General features: G+C 46.9%; 1 protein-coding gene across 3 annotated transcripts in view; it reads right to left on the minus strand.

Annotated features, from left to right (window-relative positions):
- The window catches only part of PANK4 (pantothenate kinase 4 (inactive)), a 243,774-nt gene that overhangs the window by 4,498 nt on the left and 221,026 nt on the right, over positions 1-18,250 (minus strand). For all 3 annotated transcript variants that reach the window (XM_063943091.1, XM_063943090.1, XM_063943092.1), the window contains 3 exons: positions 10,642-10,746; positions 2,996-3,096; positions 311-379 (listed from right to left, as the gene is read on the minus strand). In XM_063943091.1, coding sequence (XP_063799161.1) covers positions 311-379; positions 2,996-3,096; positions 10,642-10,746 — 275 coding nt within the window. The remainder of the gene's footprint in view (positions 1-310; positions 380-2,995; positions 3,097-10,641; positions 10,747-18,250) is intronic.

An 18,250-nucleotide genomic window follows, 5' to 3' on the forward strand; every position in this document is an offset into this window, starting at 1 on the left:
GACAGATAGCAACTATCAATGGTTTTGCTATCTATAGCGGAGGATGGTTATCTGGCATCAGTGAAAGAGCATGGCAATGTTTTTTCCTCATAATAGGTGGCATGGCACCATGGCTCTAATCCAAATGTGCCACCCCTTTCCCCGACTGGTCCACTGTGCATGATGCATAGTGCCATCCCCTCCCGCAGCCAATTGATGGTCATCCCCAGGTTGAGCAGCTGTATACTTGATGTTGGCTGAAACAAACTATGGTTGGTCATGCAGCATAAATCAAAATAGTAGGTTATAGAAAAACACAATCTAAACTCACCTAAGATCTAAGCAAGGAGAACTCGAGCCAGTTTGTACTAGTATTAACCTGTCATCCTGTAGTGCAGACCTAAAGGGACAAAAAAAAAAAAAAAAAATTCAGATTTTTCAAAGCAAATGATACTTGTATAAAAAGACACCAGTATTATGTGGATTACAGATAAATTTAAATATCATGTAAAAAAATTGGGGGGTAAATTTACTAAGCACCATTGTTTTGCTGTTCATACAATTGCCATTCTTAGTTTTAGGGTTAAACACTTTGAGACGTTTCATATATTTATTCCTTTGTCTAATTAGTTACAGAAGGGAAAATGTATAAAGACCCGATTAGTCTAAAAGCAACAGAAGGCACATGTTGATTTCAACTACTAGAATAACAAATCTCTCTCACTTTTGTATTGGGAATTGCTGGCATCAGACAAAACTAGATAAAATTTATTAGGAACGAGACAAAACAAAACTCCTAAAAGAGCCAAAAAAACATAAGCTGATCTAATAAGAAGAGGAATTTATAAGAGGACATGTAACATTCCTTATACTCTCACTGTATTGGGATGCGTGACAATAATCTAATGTGCATAAGAAAAACAACCTCCATAAATCACTGATTAATCAAAAACACTTTATGAAACTTTTCTGAATGCTACTAGATGTACTGATCAATTAAAAAGACCAGCAAAGGAACACTAATCCCTTAATAAGCAATTCTCTATTTTTACCATAAGGAGGCATCAAGGCTCACAACATCTGCAATGTATAGTAGTATACATTTCTGAAACTTGTGGCTGTCATGGAACAAGACACAGTAGGTTGAGGAGTCCTGGGGGTAAATTTACTAAGATGGGAGTTCTATTTAAGATGGGATGTTGCCCATGGCAACCAATCAGATTCTACTTCTCATTTATCTAGCACCTTCTAGAAGAAATCTGATTGGTTGCTATTGGCAACATCCAATCTTAAATAGAACTCCCATTTTAGTAAATTTACCCGCTGATGTGTTACAGTTGTGCTCCCCTTCTTTTTTCCCAAATAAAAGCTGGAAGAGGAGTGTGTATGCCAAGCCAGTGCAAGTGCTCTGCTGACCAGCTGACAGTGGGCTCATGTAGTAATGGGATGACAATCTCACCCATACTTTCCCACTCTTCTGGAAAGTCTGGGAGATTCCCAAATGTGGGGGGCTCACCTTTCCAAATCCAACCATTATTTAGTAAAATACAGTACCAGGCTGTGGGCATTGATGATGCATTTCTCAGGGAATCAAGGCATCACGACAAATGGGCAGAGCCCAGAGGGGTAACAACAAGAGACGGCAGGTATGATCTTATCCCAAGTAAGACTTCTCCCCAGAGGCCCTGCACAACATGGGCTGTGAAAGATGTATTGCCAACGTGGATATGGGAGTGTGGAACAATTCTTATAGATCCTCTGATGCAAAAGGTTAGTCATTACAAAGCAAGCAAGTTTCCAGGTATACAAGTTATTTATTGTCTGCAAGTGTTTTATAAAGCACCTGTCCGGCAAAACTAATAGACTGAATTGCCTATAAGGACCTGATTCTGAGTCGGCTGCTGCAGCGTCCATGTGTACGAATTTATGCAGATACCGTTGCAAGTCTTTACCTGGTGTATAAGTGTGCGTCCAATGTGCAAGGACGGAGGCGCTCACTTTGTGCATCTTTAGACATTCAAATACTGCTTTGTGTGTCTTTAGACACCATTATCAGTTGCACCATTGCCCTATGCTAGGTGCAGATTTCCATCAGATTATGGCATCAATGTGAGTGATTAAATGTCTGTACGTAACCAGTTCAGGACACTACCATAACATGCCTATAAGATGGGACCATCTTAGTGCGTCTGAACAGCCGTCTCCCATTCACCGTCAATATATTTTTCAAACACTTGTGTGCAACTAGATTAGGAGTTTCCTTATGGGACGTTCTTCTTCTCACTCATGTTATAGGTGTGGAGAAGAGAACGCAGATTTCTGTTTTGTCTCTATCTCTATTACGCATGACTGATAATGATCCACCTATTGCTCTTGACTCAGATACCGCTTGAGTGGTGGGTGTTGTGGGGTTCCCCTGGGGATGGGAGTGGGGGGGTGGGGAGGAGATAATTAGCTTTTTAGTTCTCTTATCCCTATTATTTAACTTGTGGAACTTTTTGACTCAACCATCCTATTTAAGGATGTCCTTGTGCAATTACTCTGTAATCTGCATAATAACCTCACCTTTGTGAGTGAGATTTTGGCTGTTATACTGCTCAGCTGTAATTTTTTGTGTACTTGGCTATTTTACCGTCTAATGTTATCATATCTGTAACTGCTATTTTTCTGCACAGGCCCTGCTTTATTATGCTGTGTTCTGAGTGTGCTATTCATATGATGCTTTAATAAAAAAAATCTAAAAAAAACAAAACAAAAAAAAGCTTAACTGCATCACACATCGACATAGCGTGTGACTCAGTCAGGCCCTAGGCCACTAGGGCAGTGGGCAGGATCCATGAGAGTAATCTGCTCTTCTGGAAGTGTGGGAGAACTTCTGAAAAATGCATCAGTCTCCTGGACATTCCGTCAGAGTAGGCAAGTATGCATTAATGGCACAGTCTGAGTGATGCACATCAATATTATAATACAAAAAGAATGAACATGGAATGGTAACAGCTACATGGAATACACTTACTGTATGACTGAATCCATGTCTGCAATATGCTCAGTGACAATCAGGGACTCATTGTAAGTTACATCATTAAGAGCAGGTCCTGAATTACATGCTAGTATGACCTGCAATAGAAAATAGGAATTTAATACCTACCGGTAATTCCTTTTCTCCTAGTCTGTAGTGGATACTGGGGTCTTGTACTTTAGTACCATGGGGTATAGATCGGGACCACTGGAGCCTGGCACTTTAAAACCTTTAGTGTGTGTATGTGTGTGCTGGCTCCTCCCCTCTATGCCCCTCCTACCACACTCAGTCTAGGAAAACTGTGCCCGAGGAGAAGAACCTAACATGAGAGAAGAAACAATAAAATAACAGTGAGGCAACAAGCCAACACACAACCAGAAACGAAAGGAGGGCACTAATCAGAACAGAGGATAGCAACACCAACCTAAACAGGATAGCACGGCTACTCCAACAACATAACGGGACCGCAACACCGGTCCAACCCAATACTTAGGTAAGCAGGAACGAAGCACTGAGGCGGGCGCCCAGTATCCACTACGGACTAGGAGAAAAGGAATTATCGGTAGGTATTAAATTCCTATTTTCTCTTAGGTCCTAGTGGATACTGGGGTCTTGTACTTTAGTACCATGGGGAAGTCCAAAAGCTCCCAAACGGGTGTGAGAGTGCTGAGACACCTGTAAAACCGCCTGACCAGACCTAGAGAATTTAACAAACGTGTTCGAACCAGACCAAGTTGCAGCTCGGCACAACTGTAAGGCCGAGGCACCCCGGGCAACCGCCCAGGAAGAGCCCACAGACCCCGTCGCGTGGGCTTGAATAGATGTCGGCAAAGGCAGAGCCGCCGAAGTATAGGCCCGTTGAATGTCAACCTGAGCCAGCAAAGCAATAGATTGCTTAGAAGCCAGCCGACCAATCTTTGTGGCATCATAAAGGACAAACAGCGAGTCAGATTTCCGAAGACGGGCCGTCCTTTTGACATAAATCTTCAGAGCCCTAACCACATCCAAGGACTCAGTACCAACGGAAGCGTCAGACAAAACCAGAACCACAATTGGTTGATTCACATGAAAAGCCGACACCACTTTCGGCAAAAACTGAGGACGGGTCCTAAGTTCCGCCCTGTCTTCATGAAATATCAAATAAGGGCTCTTACAGGATAAGGCCCCCAATTCAGAGACACGCCTGGCAAACGCCAATGCCAACAACATCACCGTCTTCCAGGTGAGAAATTTCAACTCCACCCTATGTAAGGGTTCAAACCAGTACAATTGGAGAAAGGCTAGAACCACATTAAGGTCCCACAAAGCCATGGGAGGTACAAAGGGCAGTTGCATATGAAGAACTCCCTTAAGGAAATTCTGCATTTCTGGCAACCAGGCAAGCTGTTCTGGAAGAAAATAGAGAGCGCAGAAATCTGGACTTTGATGGAGCCTAAACGTAGGCCCATATCCACTCCCGCTTGGAGGAAAAGTAGAAAACGACCAATTCTAAATTCCACGGGAGACACCTTTCTACTTTCACACCAGGAAACATACTTTTTCCAGATACGATGGTAATGTTTTGACGTAACCATCTTTCTGGCCTGGACCATGGTGGAAATTACCCTGGAGGGAAGACCTTTTCTAGCTAGAATTTCCCTCAACTTCCAAGCCGTCAAACGTAGCCGCTGTAAGTCTGGATAGACGAACGGACCTTGTTGAAAAAGATAGTCTCTGAGCGGTAGAGGCCAGGGATCCTCCAGAGCCATGGTTAGGAGGTCCGAGTACCACGCTCGTCGAGGCCAATCCAGGACAATTAGAATTGCCTGAATGCTTTCCCTTATTAACCTTTTGAGAACCCTTGGGATTAGCGGTAGAGGAGGGAACAGGTATACAAACTGGTACATCTACGGTATCGTCAGCGCGTCCACTGCAACCGCCTGCGGATCCCTTGTCCTGGAACAGTAACGGCATAGCTTCTTGTTGAGTCGAGAAGCCATCAGATCTATCTGCGGACAGCCCCACCGGTGAATGAACTGTTGAAACACCTGCTGATGTAGGACCCATTCCCCCGGATGGAGGTCGTGCCTGCTGTGGAAATCTGCTTCCCAGTTGTCCACTCCTGGGATGAATATGTCCGAGATGGCCCTTGCGTTGGCCTCCGCCCAGAGAAGGATTTTTGATACCTCTCTCATCGCTGCTCTGCTTCTTGTTCCCACTTGTCGGTTTATGTACACCACCGTAGTGGCGCTGTCCGACTGAACCTGTATCGCTTGATCCTTCAGAAGATGAGAAGCCTGCAGAAGAGCATTGTAAATTGCCCTGAGTTCCAGGATGTTTATCGGCAGAGCAGATTGCAGTCTTGACCATATCCCCTGGAACTGGGCCCCTTGGGTCTCACCCCTCTATTCCCGGAGGCTGGCATCCGTTGTCAGTAGAATCCATGAGTAGATATTGAAACTCCTGCCCTCTAACAGGTGAGGAACTTGTAGCCACCATAATAGAGAAATCCGGGCTTTCGGAGACAAGGTCACTTCCTGATGCATGTAAAGGTGAGACCCCGACCATTTGTCCAGCAGATCCAGCCGAGATGGACGAACATGAAATCTGCCGTATTGGACTGCCTCGTAAGCAGCCACCATCTTGCCCAGTAATTGGATGTATGGATACTCTGCGAGGACTGAGCACCGAGCGAACCATAGCCTGGAAAGTCTCCAAGTCCATCGGGAGAAACACCTTTTGAGCCACTGTATCCAGAATCATTCCCAGAAACTGAAGACTTTGGTTCGGTTCCAGGTGAGATTTCAGAAAATTCAGGAACAGCCCATGATCCGTAAGCAGGCGAGTCGTCAGATCGATGCTGTGCAGCAGACGCTCCCTGGACACAGCCTTAATTAGGAGATCATCCAAGTAGGAGACTAGGTTTACTCTCATCATGCGCAGATGCAGCATCATCTCTGCCATGACCTTGGTGAAGACCCTCAGAGCTGTGGATAATCCAAAGGGTATGGCCTGAAACTGGAAATGGTCGTCCAATATGGAAAACCTGAGGTAAGCCTGATGAGGGGGCCACATGGGAATGTGTAGGTAAGCATCCTTGACATCCAGAGACACCAGGAACTCCCCATCCTCCAGAGCGGACACCACCGCCAGCAGGGGGGATACGGTCGTTAGGTCGACCCAACTTAGGTTGACAAGAATTGGGTCGACCACGATAGGTCAACATGTGTTAAGTCGACAGGGTAGCTAGGTTGACATGGTCATTAGGTCGACAGGTCTAAAGGTCGACGTGAGTTTTTAAAAATGTTTACATTTTTGGGATTTTTCCATACTTGACGATCCACGTGGACTACGATTGGAATGGTAACCTTGCCCGAAGCATGGCGAGCGAAGCGAGCCATGCGAGGGGACACTGTGCACTAATTGGGGTTCCCTGTCACTTTACGAAGAAAATGACACCTAAAAAAAAATCTGAAAACTCATGTCGACCTTTTCATCCGGCAAACCTAGCACAGGTCGACCTAACAACCATGTCGACCTAGTTACCCTGTCAACCTAACGCATGTCGACCTATTGTGGTCGACCCAAGTTGAGTCGACCCAAAACCCATATCCCCGCAGGGATTCCATCTTGAATTTGAACACCCGCAGATACGGGTTTAGTGACTTCAGGTTGAAGATGGGGCGCACTGAACCGTCCGGTTTGGGAACGACAAAAAGACTGGAGTAAAAACCCTGCTTGCGTAATGGAGGTGGTACTGGAACCACCACCCCCTGTCTGCAAAAGTTTTTGAATAGCCTCTTGCAAGGTAACTTTTGCTGCGGGTAAGCCCGACTTGAAAAATCTGTGAGGAGGTAGTGTTTGAAATTCCAGCCGGTAACCTTGAGAAATTAGGTCCCTCACCCAAGGATCCCGGCAGGACTCCGCCCACAGGTGGGCGAAGTGTTGAAGGCGAGCACCTACCTGAAAATCGCCTTGCTGCTGGGGACAACCGTCACGCGGAAGGCTTAGCGGCAGGGGATCCTGTGGTCTAGTCCAGGGAGACAGCAGTTGCAGGTTTACGGGACTTACCATGAGATCCTCTGGGAGTGGTGGAGACCCCTCAGCCCCTGCCTCTGAACCTTGCCACACGAAAGGACTGCAAGGAGGGTACAGTGTAAGAATGCCTAGCAGGTGGTGCAGCAGACGGCAGATAGGTAGACTTTCCTGCTGTTGCTTGGGAGATCCATTTATTTAATTTGTCTCCAAACAAGGCATCACCTGTAAAAGGGAAAATGTTCTATACCATTTTTTAAATCAGCGTCTGCCGACCACTGACGTAACCACAGAGCTCTGCGTGCCGAAACAGCTATAGCAGTAGTGCGGCCATTAATCCTACACAACTCCTTAATAGCCTCGCTCATAAAATTTGCAGCATCCTGTATATGTTGCAGCAGAGTACTGACCTCATCCCGGGGGAAAAGAGAGTCGAAACAGTCAAGAACATTATCAGACTACTTGACTACCGCCCTGGAAATCCACCCAAAACAAAATTGTGGGGCACTGTGCTGCGCCTGCCTCCGTATATATTGCCTTGATCGTAGTCAGCTGGCTCTTAGGGATATAGCCCCTGGCACCGGCAGTACCAATTTCTTAGTCTGGATACAGACGTATCGACTGACGGGTTTTTTTTTCCATACCTTTCTGTCCTCAGCTGGAAGGGGAGAGGTAGATAAAAACCTCTGAGGAATTAAAAAATTTTTTATCAGGGTTTAACCATGCCTCCCTGGCAAGGGAGTTTAATTCTTTAGACACGGGAAAAGTTGCTGAGGTCTCAGGCGTAACATTAAACTACAACTCCTCATCTGGTTCTGCCTCCTGATCTGGTATGTGAAGGACCACTCTTACAGCAAACATGAGAGTCTCCACCCCAGGGGACAGAGAGCTGTCCTCATCCATATCATCATCCACATCAGGCTGATCAGAATCAGACTGGATCACCTGTGGCAGTGAGCGTTTATGTGAAACCAACAGAGGGGACTGAGAAGCCTTCTTGGTATCTGCTGCTTTAGCCACACAATCAATAGAGTGTTTTAACACCTGTCTCTCTCTTTTAGCTGCAGCCAATTCTGAATTTACATTCTGAATCATGCTTTTAAAGCTATCTAACCAATCAGGTGCCTGTGAGCTGTGTCCCTGTGGTGATAAGGAACATTGCTCACACATGAGTGACCCCACTGAAGACGGGGTACAGTAACAAGCACCACACACAACCATGTCAACAGATATCTTACACAATAGTAATACAGCACAGCCCACTGACCAACACCTCCACAGAGACCCTAGAGAGTCCCTGGAGAGACACTGACGAGCGGACACCAGCACACAGAACACAGTAGCAGAATGTGTTGAAGCATGTGTATGACCTGAAATAAGTGCAGCGGCATGCTCCCCCCCTTTCTATGACCCCCTGGTACCAGTTGGCAGTCTGTAGCAGCGTGGGTACTGGAGGAGCAGCGTGCATGCAGCCATGAAGATCCGCAGCAGCAGGAAATGGCGCTTTCCCGCCGCTGGTCCCGCTCCGGGAAGCCCCGCCCCTTGTAATGGTCCCTATGACCGCTTATACTGGTCACATATAACGAACAGCATAATATGCATTGTACAGTACACACAAAGCCTTGAGACAGTGAGCACTGCAAGGCTTAACAGCCCTGAGCCAGTTTGTCTGCGGTGGGCACCCCAGCTTCAGGCCCGTGACCACCGTGTGACTTGTTGCCATAACAGCTAACCGGGCCCCCGGTGTAACACTCACCGCACCTTGTAACTTCTGCATCTGTTAGAGGGTGGCGGCTAGCTGCTGGCGTGGGCACACATACTAACGATGTGTGATCAGCACCTCAGGAGCTCAGTGTCCTGTCAGCTGGGATTACGAACCATTAGCCCTCAGGAGGTTGGTTCGGTCCCCCCCTCTAAGTCCCATGAAGCAGGTAGCCTGGTTGCCAACCAGAGCTACCTGAAAATAATAAACTAAAATAAAAATAAAGGAAAATCTCTGGAGCCCCAGAGAAATGCACCTGGCTCCTTGGGCACATTTTTCTAAACTGAGTCTGGTAGGAGGGGCTTAGAGGGGAGGAGACAGTATACACATACACACACTAAAGGTTTTAAAGTGCCAGGCTCCAGTGGAACCGATCTATACCCCATGGTGCTAAAGTACAAGACCCCAGTATCCACTAGGACGTAAGAGAAATATAATTTCATTTATACTTTTTACACAACTTTTTTTCTCATGTCTGTAAAGCATAACCTTTATCATATGACATCACAGACAAGCGCATAAACATAAAGAGACACTATAAAGTGCATTGTGATATTGCAGAGTGGGACATATCCAACGCAGTATATATAGCAAAAATAAAATATGAGTTTATAGTACAGTACGTATGAGAGCCTTCCCCCAAAATATTTCATGTGAAAATTACTCCAAGCAAAATCCTCTATTACAGTACAGTATATTAGCTCCTAGTTCAAGTCCAGGGATATTACGAATTAGACTAGTTTGGGCCGTGGCTTGGGACAGGATTCCTACTCTCCTGCACAAGATCATGTTTTTATAGCCTAGACGAACTTCTATTTAGATAAAATCCATTGCCATATTGCCTATTCTACCTGTGTGGTGCTCCAATTAATTTATTATGAAGGTGCTGGGTGAGGATTACAGAGACTGAAAGTATGTGGTTGGCCAACACCACTGACTTTATTAATCCCTGGGCTACAGGATTCCCCATTCACTTGTCTTGCCTAGCCTCAATGTCTCCTGAGATCCTGAGTTGAGCAGAGTTGGGAGGAAGAAACTCTGAAGTTTAGTATTCTCTCTGGTTGCTGCACAAGCTTGTAGGCTACGACTGGCAACGAGCATATAGACCTGCATCGTCTGCATTGTCGAAAACGGTCAAAAACCTGACGGAAATGCCCGCAATTGAATACTGAAGTGTTGGATAATTGAATATACCCCTAAGCCGTAAACCAGGACCCAAGTGTTTTGTAAGAGCATATGAGAGAGTATACAGGTGATAACAGCAGGGAAAGTACGGTATGTGGTTGTTAGGGCGACCACACTAAGGTCAACAGTCAATAGGTCGACCACTATTGGTCAACATGGTTCAAAGGTCAACACAGGAAAAGGTCAACATGAGGTTTTTTTTTAATTCAATGTTAACTTTTTCATACTTTACCATACACGTGGACTATGATTGGGAATAGTAACCTATGCGGTGTAGCGGAGTGAAGGCAACTTGCCCAAAGCATGGCGAGCAAAGTGAGCCATGTGACGGGACGCAGTGCACTTATTCGGGTTCCCAGTCATTTTACGGCGAAAACGACACATAAAAAAGGAGTAAAAAAATGCATGTAGAGCTTTTCCTGTGTCAACCTTTTTCATGTCGACCTATTGTCCAATGTTGACCTTTTTCTGTGTCGACCTTTTGGGGTCGACCCAATGATCCACACCCAGAAAATACGCCCCATCTGTAAGTGAGGTGTGCTTTTTACTTTTCTCTTTAATAAAAACATTCTGAAATATTAAGGGAAAGTCATTTACAGCAGAATGACATGATTGTGCGCTCCTCTTTTGTACAGCATAATAGCACGCTCTGCAGAGAGGAAAGACATTAGCAGTTCTGTACCTCAGTACCTCTGGAGAGCAGCTCTCTGACAAATGGGAAAATGCCCAGAATGATATCCATGCCGCTGTTGTCCACAAATATTAAAGCACACTTATGCGGAGGACCCTAGGAAGCAGAAAAGTTATTACACGTGAGATTCATGCACAAATAAGGAGTTCGGTGGCCAGACAATAAAAAAAAAAATATTCCTATGAAATGTAGGTGTAGTGATAGCCATACACAATGTTACCTGGACTGGGAATATTACTGGATTATAAAAATAGGCCAGCTATGTGACCATGTGTAATAAGACTACTCTAACATACTGCACGCATGTCATTAAATCAGCATTAAACATTATACATCTCTATTGATGTTCCAGTTTTGATACTATGTAAATATAGGAGAAAATAAACAGTATATAATATGAAATGTAGATGTTAATTGTAAGATAGCAAGTGGTTTAAACATCTTGTAGAAAACGAATCCATTACAGCTGTTTTTCCTACAAATGATCAGTGTAATGGGTAATAGCGGGTGGCGTAGATGGTAATTTGGAGGAGATAGAGATGTTCCAAACGGATGGATTGCTGCATAATGAGCAGGAACACAGGGCAGTGCACTGCAATCCAAGTGAGCAGGTTCAGGGCCGCAACTAGGACGGGGGCTAAGGGGTCACATGCCCCCGGCGCTGGATATGAGGGGGCGCTGAGACATTCACTCTGCATCCCCTTCCATGGCTGAAACTCCCATTTCACCTGAACAGCTACCACCTCCCATCCGCCCACTGGAGGCTGCCGCCATGAACAATACCACCCCACAGTGACACACAGAGACGCAGAGTGATCTGGAGATCCCACCCAGACATGAACCTGCGCCGCCACCCCCGAACAGGTCCCGAGCACACTGCCCGCCACTGACTTTACACAGCATAGCCCAGCCTGACTGAGAATGAGTCGCCATGTGCTGCTGTGTGTGGCGAGAACATCGTATGTCTTATATGGAGCATGGCTGTCCCCCCTGCTGATGTGGAGCCTGGCCCCTTCTGTAACCCCTTGGGTGGTTGACAAAAGAACACAGCCCCCCCTTGCCACCATGCCCAGCGCTGGAAGCTGGGACTTTCTACATCACATCACTGTCATCAGCTTTGGTGTGCACCTGTGTCCCCCCCTCCCCATTACATGTCAGTACCTGCTGTGTGTTTATGTAGCTGCAGGGACTGTGTGCTGTAGTGTTACACAGGGAGCATGGCAGCACAAGTGTGCAGTGTTGTGGCTGTTCCTCCAGTGCTATAGCCATTATCACTGTCAGCCTGGTCCTAGTCCAGCAATGGCAGGGTTAGTGCTGAGAGGTAATCTGCTAAATATATCACCCAGGAGTCAGGACTGTTTCTGTGTCCCCTGCAATGCTCCTCTATCTTAGCTTGTGTTATACTGTATTCATCAGCTGAGGACAGCAAACCTCCAGTGCCATGAATTTACACATATGTGTACATTTACATATATGCACTGCTTATTAGACTATATATATCTATAGATAATGTGTGAGTGTGTGTGACATTGGGTATGGTATGCTGTTGGCCGAGATCCTGGCGGTCGGGGGAACGAGCGCAACAAGGCCCATTGCGGGCTCGCCGCGCTGCAGGCGCTTACCACAGGCTCTATTCCCACTCTATGGGTGTTGTGGACACCCACGAGTGGGAATAGCCCCTGCTAGCCGGGATTCCGGCTGTAGGCATTGTCAGTGGTCGGTATTCTGGCGTCGGTATCATAACCGCTGGGATCCCGACTGCCAACAATGTAACCACAACAAGCACGCTCTCTACTAATAGTAGCCCGCCTGGCAGTCCCAGAGGGAGAAAACTCCTCCCGATGGGACTGCCCATCCTGCGGATGACTGGCAGGTAGCACTTCAAATAGGAAGTCACTGCCAGTCACAGTGTAGCCAGTGCAGTCTCACGGACTGCATCTGGCTCACTGAAGTGGTTCATATTACTGGGCCCATAGGTAAAATCTGCCACTGCATGACTAGATTAGCCATGACTAGATAAGCCAAACCAGGCATCCTTTAACTTCACAATGGCCATCCCTACAGCTGTGCAATAAAGTACAAATCTGAATCAGACCCAATGTACGGTATGGCATATTCAATCACAGCCAGCAGGGGTGATGGGAATGTTTCCCTCTAGAAGTGTAGGGTACCAGGACATCGGACACCTCTGGTTCAGAGACACATTTTTTGAATCCCTCTGACCCTTCCAGCTTTTTACCGGTGTCTCAGGCAGTGTGGAAATATACTTACACACACAGCACACCATAACGTTTGCTATTAGACATTAAGGGCCTAATTCAGCAGTAGCATTTCTGCAAATGCTGCTACAAAAGCCCCTCCCTGGTGTACATTCATGCGTACGAATGTGCAGGGACTGAGACACCAACTTTCAGAGCCAGGTGCTTCTTTAGACGGCACCATAGAAACATGCTCCAGGCCTAGGCAGACGCAGATTTACCATCGGAGTATGGCTACAAAGTGAATGATTGATTGTTTGAGTATGGAACTAGCTCAGCGACAACGCCTGTGACATTCTGACAACACATCCATAGACGGACCATCTTGGTGCGTCTGGTTAGCCACCTCCCCTGTCACTGCCCAGGAACGCCCAGCACTTTCCCAAGACATTTCTGATACGGAGCGTCTGAATCGCAGCAGCACCTTTGTACATAGGAGTGCATAGAAGTTTTTAGGTATATTTTCAGCTCTGTGAACATTGGCAATGCGTGGGACTATGGATGAGACCCTAAACGTCTATTCATTTGTTACTGCCATTCCAATTAAACATATTTTTACAAGAAAAGTTTAGCTTTGTGGACTTTTAATGGTTATTTCTCATACGTCCTAGAGGATGCTGGGGACGACATCAAGACCATGGGGTATAGACGGGATCTGCAGGAGACATGCGCACTCTAAAGACTTTTCATTGGATGTGAACTGGCTCCTCCCCCTATGCCCCTCCTCCAGACCTCAGTTTTAGAAATGTGCCCAGGTCGACTGGATGCACTCTGAGGAGCTCTACTGAGTTTCTCTGAAAATACTTTTGTTAGGTTTTCTATTTTCAGGGAGATCTGCTGGCATCAGACTCCCTGCTTCGAGGGACTGAGGGGGCAGAAGCAGAACCAACTTCCTCAGAGTTTCATTGCACTGCTTCTGGCTGACAGGACACCATTAGCTCCTGAAGGGAACTGAACGCTAGCCGTACCTAGATGCTCACTCCCACAGCACGCCATCACCCCCCTCACAGAGCCAGAAGTCAGAAGACAGGGGAGTATGAGAAGATTGAACTTCAATCAAGTAAGTGATGGCTGAGGTTACGACGCGGCTTGCGGGAGCGCAGCGCGCCATTGTTGCCCACACACACAGGCACTGCAGGATGCAGGGCGCAGGGGGGGCGCCCTGGGCAGCAAAATACCTCTATAAATTGGCTAATAGGGGTCATAAGATGCCCAGGCACAGCCCTACCCCCGCCAGTATAAATATTACAAACAGTCTCTGAGGTAAAAAGGGCAGAGCTTCTACCTCAGGCAGCCAGCACACTGCTCAGCACCATTTTCTCTCTCTCTCTCCTCAGACTGCAGAGATATAGCTGGTCCTCCTCCACTTCTGACTACAAGTATTCAGGGTGTAAATAAGGGGGGCACAAAGCAATTTGGGTGCTTTACAAATGTGTTTTACTGTGTAAAGAGCGCTGCATTTCAGTGGGCATTCTGTGTTCACAGACATTAAATACAGGCGCTGGGGTTGTGAGCTGGCTGCTCCTATACTGTGTCCCTCTGACAGATTTTACTGTGGGTCTGTCCCCAAATAAGTCCCAGTGTGTCTGTGAGTGCTGTACAAGTGTGAGGCATGTCTGAGGCAGGGAGTTCCTCCCCGGAGGAACCCATTTTAGGGACACAGAGTTGTAATGTGGTGGCGCTACCGGCACACCAAGAGCCTGCATGGGTGAAAGAGCTACATGACAGTATGCATCCGATTAACCGTAGATTGGATAAGTCTGAATCTAAGGCTGCATGCTGGAGAAAATCTGTGGAAGATGTGATTTTTCAGGATGCTGTTATTCCTTATGCGGGCGGCCCCTCTGGGTCACATAAGAGACCATTTGCAAATGTTGTAAACACTGATACCGACACGGATTCTGATTCTTGTGTCGACGATAGTGAATCCAGAGAGATAGATCATAAATTGGCAAAAAGTATACAATATATGATTGTGGCTATAAGGGACGTGTTGGAGGTTACAGAAAGCACTCCTGTACCTCAGGAGAAAGCTTATTTATGTAAGGAAAAGAAATCCAAAGTCACGTTCCCTCCTTCACACGAACTAAATGCTCTTTTTGAAGGGATGTGGGTGAATCCTGATAAAAAATATGTCGTATTCCCAAAAGGATTCACATAGCTTATCTTTTCCCGGTTGAAGACAGGAAAAAATGGGAGTCACCCCCTGTGTTAGACAGTGCACTTTCCAGGTTGACAAAGAAGGTAATTCTCCCTGCTCCTGGCACGGCTTCTCTTAAAGAGCGGCAGACCGCAAAATGGAAACGACATTGAAATCCATTTATGTTACCAATGGTACACTGCTTAGGCCCACTATTGCCTGCGCATGGGTGAGTCGCGCTATTGAAAAATGGTCAGAAAGCGTGTCATCAGAAATTGACACAATTGATAAAGATGAGATAGTCCTTAAGTTAGGGAATATCAAGGACGCTGCCGCCTACACGCTGGAAGCAATGAAGGATATTGGGCTCTTGAGTTCACAAGCCGCTACCATGGCAGTATCGGCTAGGCGGGCGTTGTGGATTCGCCAGTGGAACGCGGATGCAGATTCCAAAAGAAACATGGAGGCTCTCCCATATAAAGGTGAGGCCTTATTTGGCGATGGCCTGGATGCGTTAGTCTCGGCGGCTACCGCAGGTAAGTCAACATTTTTGCCCTCTGCGCCTGCACCGGCAAAAAAGACCTATCACCCGCAAATGCAGTCCTTTCGGCCCAATAAATACAAAAAGACGAGAGGTTCGCCCATATTTGCAGGTAGGGGAAGGGGAAAGAAGCCCACACCGGCTCCAGGTTCCCAAGAGCAAAAGTCTACCCCTAATTCTGCCAAATCCCCAGCATGACGCTGGAACTCCCTTGCGGGAGGCCGCTCGGGTAAGGGCACGTCTCAAACTCTTCAGCCAAGATGGAATTCTGTCTGGCCTGGACCCCTGGGTGTTGCAAATAGTATCCCAGGGATACAAACTAGAGTTTCAAGATGTTCCCCCATGCCGATTTTTTAAATCGACCTTGCCAGCTTCTCCACCAGAGAGAGAAGCAGTAACAGCGGCAATCCAAAAATTATGTCAAGACCAGGTCATAGTCCTGGTACCGTTGTCACAACAAGGGCGGGGTTTTTATTCAAGCCTCTTTGTTGTTCCGAAGCCGGACGGCTCGGTCAGACCGATCTTAAATCTAAAAGATTTGAATTTCTTCCTGAAAAGGTTCAAGTTCAAGATGGAATCACTTCGGGCGGTGATTGCCAGTCTGGAGGAGGGGGACTACTTGGTGTCGTGGACATAAAGGATGCTTACCTGCATGTTCCCATTTATCCTCCTCACCAGGCTTGTCTGAGATTCGCGATTCAAGATTGCCGTTACCAATTCCAGACGTTACCTTTCGGTCTCTCCATGGCGCCGAGGGTATTCACCAAGGTGATGACGGAGATGATGGTCCTCCTTCGTCAGAAAGGAGTCAATATAATCCCTTATCTGGACGACCTCCTGATAAAGGCGAGATCCAGGGAGCAGTTATTACAAAACATATCCCTCTCCCTGTCAATACTCCAACAACACAGGTGGATCATAAATTACCCAAAGTCACAGTTGGAACCGACGACAAGGTTGTCTTTCCTCAGGATGATTCTGGACACAGAAGTTCAGAGAGTATTTCTTCCGCTGGAAAAGGCTCTGGAAATCCAGAAAATGGTAAAACAGATATTGAAACCATCAAGTGTGTCGATCCATCAGTGCATTCAGTTGTTGGGGAAGATGGTGGCGGCCTACGAGGCCATACAGTTTGGCAGGTTCCAGTGGGACCTGTTGGACAAATGGTCGGGGTCACACCTACACATGCACAAAAAGATAATCCTGTCGTCAAAAACCAGGATGTCGCTCCTGTGGTGGTTGCACAGCTCTCACCTGCTAGAGGGACGCAGGTTCGGGATTTAGGACTGGGTCTTAGTAACCACGGATGCAAGTCTCCGAGGCTGGGGAGCAGTCTCTCAGGGAGAAAACTTCCAGGGACGTTGGTCACCACAGGAAGCCCTCCTTCACATAAACGTTCTGGAGCTAACAGCCATTTACAATGGCCTTCAACAAGCGGTACATCTTTTTCAAGACCATCCAGTGCAGATCCAGGCGGACAAGGTAACAGCAGTCGCATACATAAACAGGCAGGACGGAACGAAAAGCAGAGCGGCAATGGCAGAGGCGACAAAAATCCTCCGCTGGGCAGAAAAACATCTACAAGCTCTGTCGGCAATATTCAATCTGGGAGTAGACAACTGGGAAGCAGACTTCCTCAGCAGACATGACCTCCATCCAGGAGAGTGGGGCCTCCACCAAGAAGTCTTCGCAGAGGTGACAAGTCTTTGGGGATTTCCTCAAAGAGACATGATGGCGTCTCGTCTCAACAAGAAGCTTCAGAGATACTGTTCCAGGTCGAGAGACCCTCAAGCAGTAGCAGTGGATGCACTGGTGACCCAGTGGGTGTTTCCATCAGTTTATGTTTTCCCTCCACTTCCGCTGATCCCAAAAATATTCAGGATCATAAGAAAGACAAGGGTTCGAGCAATCTTCATTGCCCCAGTCTGGCCAAGTAGGGCTTGGTACCCAGATCTTTAGCAGTTACTCATAGGAGATCCTTGGCCTCTTCCTCCTCGGGAGGACCTGCTGCAGCAGGGGCCGTGTGTGTACCAAGACTTACCGCGGCTACGTTTGACGGCATAGCTGTTGAGCACCGTATCCTAGCCAGGAAGGGTATTCCTAAGGAGGTCATCCCCACCCTTATTCAGGCCAGAAAAGGAGTAACGTCAAAATCCAAGAAGGCTCCTTCGGAAGAGTTTCACTTAGGACGTTTTCTCCATTTTTTTGCAGGATGTTGTGGAGGCGGGCCTACGATTGTGATCAATCAAGGTCCAGATTTCGGCCTTGTCAGTGTTCTTCCAAAAACAATTGGCCTCTCTTCCAGAGGTTCAGACCTTCGTGAAAGGGGTTCTGCACATCCAGCCTCCATTCGTGCCTCCAGTGGCACCATGGGACCTTAACGTGGTATTGCAGTTCCTTCAATCGGATTGGTTTGAGCCTCTACAAAAGATAGAGTTGAAGTTTCTCACTTGGAAAGTGGTGATGCTTTTGGCATTGGCATCCGCAAGGCGGGTGTCTGAATTGGGGGCCTTGTCTCACAAGAGCCCTTACCTGATTTTCCATGAAGATAGGGCAGAGTTGCGAACTCGACAACATTTTTTTCCTAAGGTGGTTTCTGCTTTTCACATAAACCAACCTATTGTGGTGCCAGTAGTTACTGACACATTCACTGATTCAAAG

The sequence above is a fragment of the Pseudophryne corroboree genome, chromosome 10 (genome assembly GCF_028390025.1).
Source record: "Pseudophryne corroboree isolate aPseCor3 chromosome 10, aPseCor3.hap2, whole genome shotgun sequence".
NCBI lineage: Eukaryota > Metazoa > Chordata > Amphibia > Anura > Myobatrachidae > Pseudophryne > Pseudophryne corroboree.